This window comes from Papio anubis, chromosome 11 (assembly GCF_008728515.1).
Source record: "Papio anubis isolate 15944 chromosome 11, Panubis1.0, whole genome shotgun sequence".
In the NCBI taxonomy this organism is placed as follows: domain Eukaryota; kingdom Metazoa; phylum Chordata; class Mammalia; order Primates; family Cercopithecidae; genus Papio; species Papio anubis.
The window spans coordinates 109534845-109552790 of record NC_044986.1 but is presented as its reverse complement, the minus strand read 5'-3'; the positions used below and the strand labels follow the sequence as shown (position 1 = coordinate 109552790).

The window sequence follows — 17946 nt, the reverse complement described above, 5'->3', positions numbered from 1 at the left end:
TTCTTCTGCTAGGATGTTTTTATTCCTTCTTAGCTCTCTGTGTGATTGGATCTCTACAATGGTATTTTGGGGTTACCTTAGTGCATCTCTTTTTACTTGTTATAATGTAAATTTCTTGAGATAATCTACTCTTGCTCTGTACTCTACTCTTCTCTGTAGCCTGTACTTGTCTTACATTTCTCTCCTTTCCCATTCATTTACATAATCTTACATCCTAAAATAGTTATATTCTTTATATGATAGCTATTGAAATGAGAAGAAATCCATAAAATTTATCATAAAATAATAAATTTTATTTAAAAAATAAGCACTCCAGAACATAAATATCTGTATGAGTATTGTGCCTTAAAGAAGTTGTTGGAACGGCATTCTTTAAAGGCTTTAGAATTAATTTTAGAACCACTTTACAATCTTCATGAGAAAATCACCCTGCTACCACAAGGCAAAGCCTCATGTGTTACCCAGATTAGCATTACTCACCTAATTCGCCAGACCTGAGGGCAGATTTCCTTTGATAGTTTTCACACTTCATAGCAGTCCTTAGAGGATGAAAATTTACTCCATTAAGGATTCTCAAAATAGTGTGGGGGGGCGTATTCTGAACACAGTTCTGAGGGAGAATTCCAAACTTGCTTTGGAATAATGGAAGCATCATTAAACTAAGTCTGTAGTACCCAAGTGCTTTAGAGGGGAAAACCCCCTTTTAGATGAGTAAGTTCTGTTATTTCTGGTAACAAATTGAACTTACTATTTTATACTCATATCATTAAGAGCCATTTCAGAAGTTTCTGTTACTTGACTTCAACTATGTTCTTGTACATAGTGTGCTTAAAACTTGTAGTATGTACATGTGGACAATGGGCTCTTCATAATAACAGTATATCTGTTGTATTGTTTCTAGGACTATACTTGATAAGAAGGAGCTCTTGGAGTTTGCTCAACTTGGCTGCTACTTGGAATATGACCTCTTCGGTACTGAACTACTTCATTACCAACTCTGCCCAGATATTGACATGCCTGATGATAACAAAAGAATTAGAAGGTAAATATGGTGAAGTCTCTCATAGCATTCCCTTTCCCTAGTCCTTTTTGATTGTCATATCTAGGGAAGTATTAGCAAAGATTCAGAAAACAGTAAGCAGGCTGAACCACAGACTTGCAGAGAAAAATATATCTATGCTGTTTCAGGGAGAAAATCTCTATATTATTTTAAGGAGAAAATGAGTCATCCTAAGTAGGCTAAAGCTTAGCAGAGCCTTAGAAGTTCAGTGCAGATGGGCAGCTGACAGGAAACACAGATAATACCCAACCCCTGCCATGAAAATCAGAGAACAAAAGACATTTTCCTCTTTTTACCTCTAATGAAATACGCTGTTCCTCTCTCAGGTTGACCACACTAAAGCCATAACTTCCTACCAGTAATATTTGAAATGCTTTATTAAAAGTTTTCATTAAAAAGGTGATTTCAAGTTAAATGCTAAAAGTGTAAGGTCTGAAGACTAAACATCATGTAAAATGAATGCAACCTTCCAAAATTGTATAATGTGTGATGCTAGCAGATAATTGTAGGAGTCATTCTTTGTAATCAAGTAGAAAATTTTTGGTGTCAACAATAGCTACCTAGTTTCGTCTTGGTCACATGGTGATATGAAGGTTGAATGAACCAAGTTAGAAAATCTAGGAGGAGAAATAAATTGGAGATTGACAAGGAAGACTTTCGTTTGGGAATATCTAAGTGTTGCTATCCAGTGAAGCCCTAAGATATGGTTTGTATGTGATAGTTGAACTGTGGGAATGAATGACATCACTCAGAGAAGAGGATAAGGACAGAGATCTGGGGACAGAGACATTTAAGGAATGGAGTAGGAACCGTCACTCAAGAAAAAGTTGAGAAGAAGTTTTCAAAGTGATAACATGAGAGATATATGTTGTTATGGAAGTCAGTAGAGAGGAAGACTCAGGGCAGAAGGGCTTGGATGCCGGTAATAAGTGACAAATATCAAGGGAAATAAAGACTGAAAAGCATCCATTGGATTTCACAATGAGGAGGCTGACATTTTAGAAACAGTAAGTGCAGTCTCAGTGGAAAAGGCTTGAGGAATGAGTGGGCCGTGAGGAAGAGGAGAGAGAATGCTGAGGTGACTCAAGAAATGTGGCAGCGGAGGGAAGCAAGGAGTTGAGGCTGGAGTTAGAACACAACAAAGGATCAAGGGAAGTTTCTAGTAAGAGTTGAGAAATGTTTATGTGACTAAGAGCAAGAGCAGAGAGAGGGCCAGAGAGAATGAGTCCAGGGAAGTGGTGCCCATTCCACAGGGTTACTATAGAATTGACATGAAATAATGTATTCCAAGTTTTTATCTGAGTGTCTGGTACAGAATACGGAAGTGTTCAATAGATGTTGATTTTTAGAAACTCTGGATAGATAAGAAATATAGAGCAAGGTTCCTAAGGCGACAAATAGATGGAGTCTGGGGAACAAATAGAATGTTGGTTGAAAGGATGCTTTCTCCATTGAAATGAGAGGGCGTGACACAGCAATGGGGTGAATGCAAATAAAAGTCTTAGTGAGGGAAACAGGAGACTGAGGACACATGTCCTTTAGTGTCTCTGTGAGGTGGACATGGTTATCTCCTGAGAAAAAAAAGAGTGGATTTAGGGCAGGACCATGTAGAGCAGGAGGAAGGCTAGGAATGGCTGTCGGGTCAATGAGAGAGACCTTGACATGGGAGTGTTATGTGCGGGACATAGTTGAGTCTAGAAATCATGAGTGCATGCCTGTGCATTGGCACCAATGCACATGATTTGGTGATTATTTTCCAAAAGCAAAAATGTTTTGCGTTTTGGTAGTGGAACCAGAGAAGTTGTGTGCATACAAGCAGAAAATAGGAATAATTCAAGAGATTGAGGGCTGGGTGCAGTGGCTCAAGCCTGTAATCCCAGCACTTTGGGAGGCGAGGCGAACCCAGATCACGAGGTCAGGAGGTCGAACCATCCTGCGCTGCTTTCCACAGTGAAACCCGTCTCTACTAAAAAAATACAAAAACTAGCGGGTGAGGTGTGGCATGTAGTCCCAGCTACTCTGGGAGGCTGAGGCAGGGAGAATGGTATAAGCAGGGAGGCCCGGAGCTTGCAGTGAGCTGAGATCGGCCCTGCACTCAACCCTGAAGAACAGAAGCGAGACTCCCATCAAAAAAAGAGATTGAGGGTTGGGATTCTGTCTGAAAGAGATGGATAACAAAGGAGGGGTTGAGATGAGGGTCATGGGATCCAAGCTGGAGGGAAGAAAGCGTAGAGAGGCATGGGCAGATAGACAGGAAAGCATAGCAGGGCAAATAACTGGACTGCAGGCTTTAATGAAGTAGGTGGAGCATATATATGCTCAAATATATATATTATATATATATACACACACACACATACATACAGTAGAAAAAATGAGTGGAAAAAGTAGAAAGAGGTAACATGATCAGAGTAGGAAACTGAAGATTGAGATATTCAGACAAGAACTAGAATATAATCATGAGAACAGAAAAGTGATTGCAATGGAAGTAGCAAAGCTGGAATTGAGAAGTTATGTCCAGGAACCATGAGATTCAAGTGTCGATAGTTGAATAAGGCACACTGGGTTGAGGGGAAGATCTTGACCCCATGGTCATAGTTGGGACATCCTGAGGATCTTTCCCTGGGAAGTCGACATTTATGTCCTTATGCCTTCTGCTGTCTCCATGTTCTGGCATTCTGCCTTGATCACCTCATTAATGGTACTATGCTTCAAGTTTAGTATCATCAGGGAAAGCTAGTTAATCAATGTTGCTCTAGTTAGGTAAGATGGCAACACGCAACTCTACATGAGCAAATGACTTCACCTGCCTTGACCAATGAAGCTCTGTCTTTTCTTTTAATACTCAGATCAGTTATTTGACAAGTAGATGTATTGATTCTTTGTTTATTTTTGTTTTATTGTTTTAATTTACTTGCCAAGGAACCCGATTCAATACAGGTGAACCTGTTTCCCTAAAGCCCTAGTAGTTAGTTTATACTCAGAGGAGACTATTCCTTCCCTAAAGGCATCTGGAATTTAAAATAGGGCAGTGCATTCAGTCATTCTCATCTTTCGTAATCTCAGAAACATGATTTTCTGATCAATGCCCTCAACGCATGTTCTATTTCTTCTTTTTTTTTCTCTCTCTCTTTTTTTGAGACTGAGTCTGGCTGGGTCGCCCAGGCTGGAGTGCAGTGGCCGGATCTCAGCTCACTGCAAGCTCCGCCTCCCGGGTTCCCACCATTCTCCTTCCTCAGCCTCCCGAGTAGCTGGGACTACAGGCGCCCGCCACCACGCCCGGCGAATTTTTTGTATTTTCAGTAGAGATGGGGTTTCACCGTGTTAGCCAGGATGGTCTCGATCTCCTGACCTTGTGATCTGGCCGCCTCAGCCTCCCAAAGTCCTGGGATTACAGGCGTGAGCCACCGCGCCCGGCCTCAAGACATATTTTCTAAATCATCTTGGAAATGGGAACTTTGCACTCTGGATTGGCTTCCTTTTCCCAAGCCCCTTTGTGGTAGTAAGGTGCATATTTTGCACACCTGTGTCTTACATGAGGCTCCCAGACCTTCTAGAACAAGAAAAAGATCTGTAAAGGGGCATATATGAAGGAGATAGGAGGGTCAGATGACCAATGGCTCCCCCAGCATTCCTTCTTGGCTCCTTTTGGCCATTTGTTTATCCTTTACTGTGCTAAATATAGCCATTCTGGATGTATGGAAATGATAAAAATTATTATAATATCAATGTGTGTATATGTATATAATGCATGTGTGCTATTCCATACATATGTATATGTATGTGTGCTTAATCTTCCTTAAATTAAACCATGCATTATCACTTGACCCAAGGACAGCCCATGTTAAGCACTGAATGCCCTTTTGGGTTGCAAGTGCTCCAGTACCCCACTGTCTTGCACACTTGGCTTTCATCATGCATCATCAGTGCTTTTCTGAGCCATTGTAGTCTTAAACCTCTGAAGTGCATGAACACAGAAGCACGCTTCTGCCTACCTCTGGTGTTCAGCACCAGAAATTCTGCGTCTAACACCTGTTTTCAATCTTCTGCTCCATTTCTCAAATCTTATTATATCTCTGCCTTTTCACACTTTGTAGTCTCTCTCTAATATTTGTTTGCAAACACTAACTCATTTGTATTTCTATAATTACCGTGATTTTTTGTCTTCTCGTCTGTAGTGGCTCCCCCTTTTCTGGCAGCATCTCTGTAATTCCTGTTCTTCCATAAAATGGCACAACAGGAGAGATGATCTTTTAGTGTAAGCAGGACGGGGCAGGTTTTCTGGATGGTCAGGATATAATTGTGTGTCCAGAGCCATAACGTTATCTTTCTCCTGAGATAAGGAGTCTCCAGATTCTTGACTTGACGGGCTCTAAGGATTCCCGGTCTGAAGTAGGAGTATGTTGTCCTCTGTGCTCTTTCATTCTACTTCACTGTTTGGTAACATCAAGGTCTGACACAAGACATCTTAGAGGAATTTCTTTATCCACACAATCTGCCTTTGTAGTATGAGAAATTCTATTTCTCAGATAAGAAACGTAGGCAAAAATTTTGGAAAATGCCCAGGAAATATCAGGGAGAAAGTGTTTCCTGAAACCTCCTATACCGTGATACTTCTTTGCAGTTGTGGATCAAGGTTTGTCACACTAAGGTTCAGCATTGTGTATGCATTCTGTCAAATCTTTCTCTTTGTTTTTTTTTTTTTTGTTTTTTTTTGGTTTTTTTTGTTTTTATGTGATCATATAACTTATCTTAGATAATTCCCCTAAACTGAGTGTGTTCCAAAAGTAACTGCAGATCAGAACTTTAGGATATTATACACATTTCAATGAGGCAAAAAATTGTAGTGGCACAAAAGTCGTTCCATGCGCTTACAGGACAGGCATGGCTCTTCTCTGCTGGTGCTTGCATTCCTTTGACCTGCAGATACAAAGTCTATTCTTCCATTATCACTTATTTTAAAATATATGTTCTCGGAGGGCAGGGCTTTGTGCCTGAGTTTGTGTGTGTGTGTGTAGTGCCCCACGTTTTGCTCACTGTAGTAATTAAATATGACTCATGTACTAGGACACCAAGAAATGCTTTTGAAACAAAAAAGATACCTTTCAAATAATCAGCCTCTGGGGGAAGGCACTGTCCATCCGTCTAGATCCACTTTAGAACCTAAACGCTGAAAAAACTATTCAGAGAATCCCAGAGAAGAGCCATTGTCTGCGAGTGGCATCTTCCGCCATCAAAGCCCCATGGAAGTCACGACAGACACTGCCCAGAGTCCAGACACGTACAGATGGTAGCTGTCAGGAGGTGACTCACACTACAGATTCCAGCATTTCACACAGCAAAGAGGATTTCATTTTTAGAGAATAGTCAGGGAGCTGTTCTTTAGTCCACTGACTACAAATTTAAAGGAATAGCTTATTATTTTAGCAATCTTGCTGACATGGAAAGAAGACGGAATACATTTGTATTGGTCAGTTGAATCCAGTCCTCAGAGACCACAACTAAATCAAAATTCCCATAGACTTCAAAGGGACAAATGGTTAAAATACTGACCAACCTTTTTTCAGTGACTTTGTAGCTTACCAAATGCCCCTCACTTGCAGATCCACTGATTTTGCTCTCAGAATATTTTACTTGTAGTGAGATTCCTTTTGTTTCCCTATTTTAATCACAAATAGTCCTTGATACTGATTTGCTAGATAAAAGGAGAGAGCAAGAATGAGATCTGAAAAATGGGCCCACAGAGAGAGGCATTTGAGAGAGGACTGCTGAATACAAATCCAGAACAAAGTTATTTAGCGAAATGCCAAAGTGGTCATTCATCCAAACTGGCACATCCTATTAGAAGCTATCTTTAATGCGGTATTGCCAGGCGTTGTCATAAATATCACGGGTTAGAAATTTCTGTGTGCATGGAATAAGGATATGTTCCTGCTAGGATGCAGCAATATTTTTATCATCACCACACAATATTTATTAAAGTTCTCTCAGTACACACGCCACGGTAGAAGGCAGTATCTTTACGATAAGCACAATAGGTTAATGAGTAAAAAGTCAAAAGCACCCTGAAAAGCGAAAATGAAAGACAAATGACATCTAATGAGTTAACGTTTTTCACAGGGTGCGTCTCCTGGTGGAGGAGGGCTATGAAGATCGAATTCTGGTAGCACATGACATACATACGAAAACCCGGCTGATGAAATATGGAGGTCATGGCTATTCTCATATACTCACCAACGTTGTTCCTAAAATGTTACTGAGAGGTATAACTGAGAATGTGCTCGATAAGATTCTAATAGAGAACCCTAAGCAATGGCTAACTTTCAAATAGGATGGTTGCTTATGAATTCGCACCTTGCGTGTAAAACTGGCGGAGAACATTCAGCGATTTCCAGTCCACTGAGAGCTATTAATCAGTTACCTAGGACTAATGACGGATCATTTCCTTCTGACGAGAAGTAGGAGGGTTTGCCTTCTCTGAGACCAGCTAGTACACCTGTGCCTCTAGGGAGTTACTCAGCCTAATAGAGCCCTATTATTTTGCCTTAACAAAATAAATACAGAAGTACCTATTTCAAAACAATGATTTAAAGTCTATATCCCCTAAGCTGAGTTGTTGTTTTTCTCCCTAATCTACCAGCTGCACTACTTCAGAAAATGTAAAGTGTTTCTAGTTGAATTATTCCCTTCTTGAGCGATCTAATGTTTCTTGTAATATTGATGATCCTACTAATTATCCTGCTGTTCTTTAATTAATGCTTAATGAATAATATGGCACTTTAAAATAGCTTATTCAACAAGGGAAGTTAAATTTTGAGACTTTTTCCCCAAAGGATACTGACTGTAATACGATTACCAATTCACAATGATAAAAATATTTTGAAAGGTTAATTTGATGCTGTCCACCTATCTATATATTCTTCTAATAAAATGGTTTTGATATCTTTGGCTTTCTGGTATCTATTTTTGCCGTAAATTTTGCTGTTTTGCAACCTTTGTATAAGAACACATAACACTACTGAATTATAAAAATTCAATCATAAAAGTCAAAATATATTACATAATATAGTTTAATGAATCATTACATTTATAATAACAAAGGCCACAATTTAATTAACTGATAAGATATAATGCAAAAAAAAGGAGAAATGTTTGCCTTATATATATTCCCTTTATTTCCTTTACCTTGTGTTTTTCCTTGGACCTAAACAGAGAAAATAATGCTTATTTATCTGAAGAAAAGGTCAGATCTATTGGAAATGACAGCCTGATACTAGAGCCTCCTCTTTAAAAGGTATCCAGCCCTGATATTTTGTGTAAATAAAGCATTTTTTAAAACTCTTAGTTAAAACACTTAGGTGATGGCCACTGCTGCTTATAAATTCATCTTTTGGTTGAATCTTCACTATGCTATTTGGCACCTAAAAATATTCTCCAAACCCTTGCTGCCAATTCCTCTTTGATAAATATATAGTTAATTCGAAATAAAATCCATTGTGATTCATTTATGAGTTATCTTACATATCACAAAGGCCAATTAGAATTTGTCCTTATTCTTGATGAAAAGTTTGTTTTTAATCATAAAAATCATGACAGTTACTCAGACGCAGGCATTTCAACAGAGCTAACAGCACCTTCAGATAGGCACACCATGCATAACTCTTGGGAAGTTGAGCTTTGCTAAATAAAAGATATTTTGGCTGATCAGAGATGTTCAAGCTTTCTGTGTATTGGAACAGAAAGTAACAAAGAGGAATGAGCCAGGAGAACAAATTAATTCCTTTAAATAAAAAAAAATGCAAGTGTCCTTCACCAGTAAAGGAAGCAAATTTTTAAAATTTCTGTTTTTGAAATCTACTTGTCAAAGAGTTTTCAAAGGCAATGAAAGGGGAACAGATTTTTCATTGTAATAGTGGAAGTTGTGTGATAGTTAGGAGATATCAACATGCATTTTTAATCTTTTCCTTAGATGAAAGAGATGGCTTTTGGCAGTGTGTTCTAACCAGCAAGAAAAGATTTGTATTACTCTCCAAATCTACTGTACTGTCAGCTTCAGTCCACCTGAGAAAAAAGAAAAAAAATTGATAGCTCAAATGCGTATAATTCATAAACACTGCAAAGGAGAGCCACTTGGTGTCTGCAGTCCTCATATTAACAATCTGTCACAGAATGCAGTTAAAGTATTGATTGGCATATGGTAATACAACAACCATAGCCTTAACTTACAGACCTGTAAAATAAAGGGCATTTTTACCTAATACAATTAATTTTCTAGATAACTCTTAAAGACAAGTTGTTTTAACTGTTTTTGCTACTCCATATATTGTCATTCAAAATATATTTTAACCCAAAATAACTTAAATAATTTATGCATGTTTGTGTGTGTATATATGCATATGCTTCTTTATATTAAAATTTTGAGGCTATACAGCCACTGTGCCCTATGGAATAAAGCCATATATATATGTTTTATATGTATATGTTTTATATGTATATAAAACATTTCATCTAACATATATATGTGTGTGTGAGTATATGTATGCATGTTTAGCAGATATTTGTATAAAATATAAACACTGTTGTCATATTGGTTATATGTGAAATTGTTAATTTTGAAATAACCTCAGGCCACAGACTTGTAGTAACCGTTTGAAGGCCTCACCTAGTGTCCCCTTGGTGACGTATGCAGCAGCTCAAATTAAACCTTTGTGCATTGGGTTATGAATAATCTTTTGTTCCAAAGATGGCAAAAGCCTCGGCTTGATTTGATACTAAAGAATAAATTTCTCTGACTTTCCCAGTGAATCTAAATGTATTCAGTTGACAAAATGGACACATAAGGGCTTTTTCTAAATACCGTACATAATTACACATTTTCACACTTAGAGGGTAATCCTATGATACACTGTCAATCTCTATTTTTAAAGACTATCACCAGAAAAGAGAGAAAAGAAAATTCATATAAGAAAAAGAAAATGTGAAAATGATCATAGGCTTGGGAATTCCCTCAAATCCAGAAAATTCCAGGTTAAGGCTTGAAGTAGAATCATTCCCAGGTCTAGCTCTAAAGTTAACAAGAGTACAAGGCAAACAATTTCTTTGGGGACAAGCAGCATTATTTCAATCAGACCTTCTCCTGCAGGGTAAAAATCATTCTTCCCCACGCTATGAATGGACTCCAAGTATCATAATAAGCAGGTAAACTCACAAGAACCAAAGCCGACATATGGATAAAAGCAGCAAGATCACAGTACACCAAAGTATCATATATATTGAAGAAATAATTCAATGTCTTAGATTTGTCTATAAAAATTTGTGATCTATATAGGACTTCATTCACATGGACACTAACGATAAGGAGTATTTGCTTTGGCGGTAGTGGATCACACATCTGCTTATCTTGCTTTGATATTTTTTACATAATGTTTCTGAGTGATACAGATGTGAGTCAGGTAGCATTTGATTTCCCCACATATACACAACCGAGGTGCCCTGCCATTGGCATCCCCTGGGATCCTTGATTCACTGACGTTAGCCATACGCATCCAGTGTTCAAACTCAGAATGATAAGCTTAGTCTCTGCATTATCAGTCAGCGTAAATAATAAATCCAGAAAACGTGCTGTATTTGTTGTTGTTCCCTCCATGGGCTTTCCCGCCATCTAATTTGATATACACTTCGTCTCCCGGCTCCAAATGAAGAACCACACTGTTACTGGCATAGTCGTAATTCTGATCAGCATCCTGGGCAATTGCACTAGCACGCACCTATGTGAAACAGACAAGAATTAGGATGCGTAAATGAGAATTCTCAAGTTTTCTTTTTGCCATTCATGCAGCATCACAAGCTGACTTGCTGCCATAGCACAGAATTTAGCGTAGGAAAGTCCCTGTTGACCTCAGAGCTTTATGAGAATAGTGCTGTGGCAGTTTCAGCTACATTGGTGAGGAGGAGGACAGAAAGGGACAAAATAGTGCTTCAGTGGGGACGATTCTGGCAGTCTTCTCTAACTCCACATTCTAAACTATGCATACAATTTGTCATCTTCCTGTATCACTTGTTTTTCTAACGCCTTCAATCCCTATGCCCAATCACATTTTGAAATGAAACTAATAGTATTTTTTTGCGTTTTAGTTTAAGCCAAATAGCAATATTCTAATCAGCTGTTTATGAGTACAGAAGTTCAAGTCTTAAGTTCAGCTGTTCACCACAATTATTAGAAAACTGAGGTATGTAATAGCTAAAAATACCCAGGAAAATACCAACTCCTCTACTACTTACAAAGAAAAAAAAGAAAAAGTCTTTTGATTTAGGGCTTTCCAAATCTAATTCATGTAAAGCCCCCTTTACCAGGCTGCTTCAGAAGCTCATTTACACGTCTTTGATTATATCACCCAAGTTTTCAGAGCTCCTTTTTCCATCGTGTCTTTTTATTACTTAACTATGACATGTGCATTTAAATCAACAATTTAACCTCAACATATCTAAAACTTAAAGAAGGGACTAAATTTTCATGTTCTGAGGCCTCTCACGTTTCAAGAATTTTTGAATGATTTCATTGAATATCCACTTACACTTTGGAGATTCTAAATATGTGGCTTGATTTGAGGACAGAGGCTGCTTATAATCTGCCCATGGTAAGCCTGTGATCTCATTAGTGAGTTGATAGACATTTACAAACAGTCAAATTGCTTATCTCATGCATTGTGGACATTCTGTCAGATCCTTAGCTCAAATTAGGCTTCATGTTCATTTAGATATATTTTGATTCTGCCTTGGAAAATCTTTCAACAGGCAGACTTAGATTTGATTTATTTCAGTAAAGCAACTACTTTGTGGCTTGTTTCATTTCTATTCCACTATAATGATATTTCCCTGAATAACATAGCAAGTGATTTAGTGGTTTTGTAAACCTGCACTATGTAATAATGCATGATTTGGGGTACAATATGCTGGATTTTATCACTTGGAAAAATGAGAGAAATGAGACAGAAGTTCAGAATTTCCAAAATTTAAATGATGGGTTTTCCAATTAAATTTTCATGTGATATGTTCTCACATTAATGCTGAAACGTTAAAAAAAGGAGAAGGCTCTTTAACACTGCTGAACCTGTAAAGTCATTTGAGTAGTATCTTTAAAATGTCTTTCTGGGTATCATATAGCAAAAGGAGAAAATGACCTAAAGGATTTAGAATTGCTTAGCACTGTACTAACAGGCACTAATATAATGAAAGCAATATACCATGTAATTATGCTTGGAAGCCTTGACTCCAAAGTATATGCCAATTTAGTAAAGTGGTCCGTTTTGACCATTAAATAATAATGCAGTTTGACTTCATAGTATTTTCTAAAAATTAATCATGAGTTTGTAGGAGTTGAATGCTTTGATTCATTTATTTCATCTACCCATTAATTCCCAGGGAAACAAATCTACAAGAAGGATATTGGTATTATGACTTGTGTTTTTTCTCATCTGTGGATTTTTAATGGGTGAAAAAATTTAAAAACAAAATATTAATAAGCTATATTAGTAATACATTAGTTATCAACCCATAATATACTCCTCAGCTATTACTAAAAACCAGACACATTTTATTCAGTGCTTTGGGTGTTTAGGACATATTCTATGGTTATTGGGCTTTAACATGGTTTTCTACATGAAGGTATTGGAGAAACAGGACATACTAAAATTATGTGATTTAGACACAATAATCCTTTTAAAAATATAATGCCATTTTTATTCTCCAGGGTGTAACCACAAAACCAAGTAAACATCACCATTTTCATTCAGCAGGTGTAACCACAAAAACCTACGAATGCATTAGAGTGATTGCACAGACTGAAAGGTTACCCTCACAGTTTCCACCACCTTTGTTGGATCAAGCCAGTGTGGTTGCTCTTTAATGAAGGTAATTCTCTAAGATTTTAACCTATACTGTACCATAAGACTGTCCCAAATAAATAATTGCCATACTCCAGTGTACTTGGCATGATTTTGGTATGCCTGCTCACCTGATCATACTCTAAAGATATAACAGGACTTGAAATTTCAAGCTCTAGTATCCAGCTCAGTGACTTCAACAATTCTTTCAAGCCATCAAACTATTGAGGAAGGTAATGTGTTCACTCTGGAGGCTATTTCCAGATTCCTAAATGTACACTGATTTCACCATTCTGTCTGGGAATACAATCCATCCTTTCTTCAGCGCAATCAACCGATTTCTACCTAAATTTACTCTAATATCTTTTCTTATTACAAGATAACTGTTTAGATTCTGCTTTATCTTTAGTTCATATTTCTTTAACCCTAAAAAGATTATTAATTTGACATGTCATTGATCTCTCTAATAAGTGAATACCAACCCACAAACCACTCATCCTTTTAAAAATATTTCGTGTGCATCAGTGCCATAACTAATAAATTTTTAAGAGTACCAACTGGTCTTTAATTATTTTATGCTTTTAACCCTGAAACAGTTTTAGTTTTCATTACAGTGGCTTATTTATTATAGTGGCATTAGAGTGATTGTATTCAAATAGCAATTTTTCTTCATGTTTTCTGCTAAGAGGATTACAAACATTAAAGAGATTTCCTCCTTTCAAATGTAAAGCTATTTGAGTCGAACTTTTACCTTTAATATGCACTGTCATGGGCTTTCAACAAATGGTAGGATTAAATTTATGTTGATGGCTTCATGGAGAGTATGAGAGCTGCGGTCCTTTTAGGGGTATGTTTCTGTGTCTGCAATAGGTTGTGTAGTTTTAGCATTATCTTATTAGTGAGGATCTATCGTTAGAGATAATATTTATGGTGACATTTGTAATTTAATTAATTGCCACGGATGTTCTCATAATTTCATTTTCATTGTACTTCTGTGGAATCATAAACAAAAGGTTAAGTGGCACATCAGGTTAATTTACCAGTCTTTGATGTTTCCATCTGTGATCTTACATTCTACACAAAGCATAAATAAAATGGCTCTCATACGGTTATGGTCCAGAAGCATTTCTCTCTCTTAGTTTAATTTTTAGTTTAATTTTTGTGCTTCTCAAAATCCACTTAATCCATAGAACGTTACGCTGACATGGATCTCTGAGTTTCTGTTTTATGAAAACAAATTAGGTCAGCTCAGAGAGGGAGCCTGCCATTCTAAGAAGTGATCAGACCCAGAATATAATCGAAAAGAAAGAGTGAAGTGTTATTTAAAATTAATGAAAAGATTTTATAAGATTTCTCATTTGTAACTGCCTGCAGACTGGACTTGACAAAATAGTTCTAGTCTAGAGATAAAATTCCTTAACGGTAGTAGTGTAGTAACCATTTTCCAAAATAGTCCACACTGAACTAAGAAAACAATGTTGTTTACCACTATAGATTTATTTTTCTGAATTACCTGTTGCATACCTTTTGCAGAAGCAGCAGCTTAATATTACCAATGAAAAGCATTATGCATTATAAGGTCAGCTGTTTTACCTTATTCTTTTTCCTGATCTTCATGGAATGTGTGTGCTAGCATGATACAAAGGAAGATTTTACACCCCAAACAATGAAATCATTTTAAAAACAAAATGCACATAGAACACCTACTTGGTGTTATTTTCTTGGAATCAGTGTAATATACACAGGCTCAGCAGTCTAGACGTTAACATTTAAACTAATTTAAATGTATTAATCCCTGCTTTTTTCATGCAATTGCAATTTCCAGATATTTAAAGATGTGAGCATTTTTATACATTTGCTGATAAAATTGGAATCATTTGGTTTTAATTGATACCTCTAAAAATCATCTCTTCAGCCCGATTGTATTTTCCAGACCTGACCTTTGAGTCAGAAGAGAGCCAATTTGCAAATAAAGGGGTGTCTCATGGCTGCCTGCTGAGGGGCTGTTCATAAGCCTTTTTGTGAGGGTGATTCAATAGCTCCATTCTGGTGCAGTGAGTCATGCCCGTTTTAGCCATTTGCCTATAACTGTTTTACTGCTCTGTGAATAATTTTTATTTATCTTAATATTATTTTCATGCATAACAACTGTAATAAACAACCCTGTCAGTGCCTCCTGGTGGCCATTTTTCCTCTTTTTGTTCTATGTGTGCTGAGGGTCCCTTAGCTATTTGTAGGATAGGGTAGGGAACAGGACGTTTTCTGCCTTTCTCTCTTACGCATTTAGGACATCTTTTTTTTTTTGTTTGGTCTTTCACTTTTGAAAGAATTCTGACCCTGAATTAGGTCTTCCGAATCCTGCTTGAATGGTGCTTAACAGAAACCTGGGTGATAGCTAAGAATCTCTGAATGTCCAGGGGGCAAGTTACCTAAAGCCCAACAGACCTCGTTTAAGTCAAAGTTGCAGCAGGAGAGGAGGTCTCTTGATGGCGATGCCAGGGTCGCGGGCCATCCCCTATGCCACTCAGTAAGCAAAGTTAAAACCCAGAAACTCAGCCCCAACCGCAGGCTACAGGCTGCAAGGCCTCGCCCCAGTGGCTACTGATTCAGCGTGCACAGAAGGTCCCATTACACTTTTAGATAGTTGCAAATATTATTTTCCTCCTCTGACTAAAAGATCAAACAAGCTTCGGTTTTGCAATGACCTCGAATTTCTCCACAGTAAAGTGGCCCCAGCAGAATACTGCAGACCCATGCGTAGCCCTTGCAGCGGCGCCGACTGGCTCAGGGAATCAAATCCTCTTGGCCGGCTGGTCCAGAGGCTGATAGACTTGAGGCTGGGCTCGAACCGGTCGCCCCCGCAAGCCACCTGCCCGAGCGTCCTCTGACTCCATAGAGAGTTTGGGTTCTGAGTCTAGCTGCGCGCTGTGTTTCACTGCATGAACCCCCGAATCTCAACTATTTTTTTTGTTATCAGCACGCCTTGCCTCTCCCCTCCGCTATTTTTTGGCTGAAAACGAAACTGGAGTTTGCGCCTTGAAATTGACTATATGTGAGTTTCACGGCCTGGGACGCCGCAAGGACTTGGCGACCGCGGGCCCCACAGTCGCTCCTCCGTTGTGGCTGCGCCCGGCTTGGACTCACTCCTTCGGGGCCCTTGTTTCTCCCTCGGGCCTTTGTCTACCACCCCCGAGTCGGTCACCCTGCCACGCCCATTCCGGACTCCCCCAGCCCTCTCCACTCCCCAGAAAGCCCGTAAGCGACCAGCGCACGAGCTGTCCCGGGGACCCAGCTCCCGGCTTCCCGCCCCTCGAGGGTTGCGCTCGCAGGCGCGCGCACCGATCGAGGGTCCCAGACTCCGGAACCGCCCTCTCCAGGCCGCTGGGCGCCCTCCTGCGCGCACGACCCCCGCCTCTCCAGCGTGGGACGGCGTCCCCCCTCGCCGTCGCTCCGGGAAGCCCGGCCGCCGCGCCCTTCCTCCTCGGGCTCCCACCCCCATTTCCGGGGTCTCCTCCCTCTCTCCCGCACCTTCCCGCGCTCCCTCCCCGCCCTCCCCGCCGCCCGCTGGCGTTCACCTGGTTGTTTTTGCAGAGATCAGCCCACATGCTGGTGCCGTCCCCTCCGCGCATCAGGACGTGGTAGGTGAAGAAGTAGATGCCCGGGATGGAGCAGGTGAACTTGCCGGTGGTGGGGTCGTAGTGGTTTCCGAGGTTGGTGACCACGTCGTCGAACTTGAGCACCTCGTAGCCTTCGTGCTGCCGCTTGAGGCCGGCATAGAAGGCGATCTTGGGCACCGTGCTGTAGGTGGCGGCGCTGATGGCCCCGGCCGCGTTCAGGCCGGGCGCCCCGGGCGGGCCCGGCAGGCCTTGGCGGCCCGGCTCGCCCTTCTCGCCCGGGGGCCCCATGGGGCCCGGCGGCCCGGGCTCTCCGGGGGGCCCGCGCGGACCCGCCTTCCCGGGTCGGCCGGCCTCGCCTTTGGGGCCCTGGATGAAGGTGGGCAGGGACTGCATGAGGCCGCGGTCGGGCGTGGCAGCGGTGCTGGGCGCCTTGGTGCCCCCGTAGGGGTCGCAGACCATGCGGCAGGTGCCCAGCATCTCGTAGTGCGCCGACGTGCCGGCCGAGCTCACCAGCACCGGGATGAGGATCACCAGCAGCAGCACCATCACCACCCCCAGCGCCCCGGCGGCGATCAGGCGCCTCCTGCTGCCCACCAGCCGGCTCAGCGCGGGGCGATCCTCTTGTCTGCTTTTGGACAGAATTTTGAAGGTTGGGCGGGGACCTCTTCAGAGCCGAAAACAACCCCCTGCGAACCCCAACTCCCCTGGGCGGGCGCGCGCCGGCCGCTGCTGCCGACTCCTGCTCCCCCCGCGGAGGCTGCGGCTGGGGAGGGAGCGCGGGCGCCCAGTGACTTGAGCCGAAGTCCCGAGCCTGGGGTGGGGGTCGGGGGAGGGGTGCGCGGGGCGCCCTCGCCTCCCGCGAGCTCCTTCGCACCTGTGGCTGCAGCGGGCTCCGGCGCGGCCACCGGGAGGGCAGAGCCAGCCGCCGCCTCCTGCGCTCGCCCGGGCCGCTCACACTTTTATGCCGCCGCCGCCTGCGATCGACTTTTCCGTTTTTGCAGACTGCGCCAGTTCGCACCAACTTTCCGTCTGAAGTTGCCTTTTTCTGCCTCCTCCTCCTCTTCTTTCGCTCGCTCAGTTCGCCCGTCCGCTGCCTTTTTTTTTTAATTGCCTCCTTTCTCTCTTCCTCCTTTGCCACCACCACAACTCGAATAGACGCGCACCCTAAAGCCCCGCGTGGGCCCGGGCGTCCCCCGGGTGCGCCCAGCGGCGGCGGCGGCGGGCACTGTAGGCTCGGCGAGGCTCGGGGCTGGGGTGGAGGAGCGAGCGAGCAGCGGCGAGCGCCTCACGGCCGGGAGCGGAGCGAGAGAGAGACTGAAGGCAGAATTCTGCCTGGGTACCACCTGCCAGGAGAAGAGGAGGCTGACAAACGCGCGCCGGAGCAATT

General features: G+C 41.4%; 2 protein-coding genes and 1 long non-coding RNA gene across 7 annotated transcripts in view; 2 read left to right on the top strand and 1 right to left on the bottom strand.

Moving 5' to 3' along the window:
* The window catches only part of PTER (phosphotriesterase related), an 81138-nt gene extending 67639 nt beyond the window's left edge, over nt 1-13499 (top strand). For 3 of the 4 annotated variants that reach the window (XM_021943093.2, XM_021943091.2, XM_021943094.2), the window contains 2 exons: nt 902-1042; nt 7181-9781. In XM_021943093.2, the coding sequence (XP_021798785.1) occupies nt 902-1042; nt 7181-7391 (352 nt within the window). In that variant the 3' untranslated portion in view covers nt 7392-9781. Of the gene's footprint in view, nt 1-901; nt 1043-7180; nt 9782-12852 lie in introns of those variants that run through there. The other variant, XM_021943095.2, reaches the window with a different exon arrangement.
* Nucleotides 8120-17915, bottom strand: C1QL3 (complement C1q like 3). The gene is made up of 2 exons (XM_003903424.5): nt 16518-17915; nt 8120-10827 (listed from the first exon to the last, which is right to left on the bottom strand). Exons 1-2 carry the CDS (start codon nt 17103-17105, stop codon nt 10648-10650), a joined length of 768 nt encoding a protein of 255 aa, XP_003903473.1. The 5' UTR covers nt 17106-17915; the 3' UTR covers nt 8120-10647.
* LOC103887342 overlaps nt 16495-17946 on the top strand; it is a 32794-nt gene continuing 31342 nt past the window's right edge. For both annotated transcript variants that reach the window (XR_002524188.2, XR_004177085.1), the window contains exon 1: nt 16495-16580. This is a non-coding gene — a long non-coding RNA (uncharacterized LOC103887342). The remainder of the gene's footprint in view (nt 16581-17946) is intronic.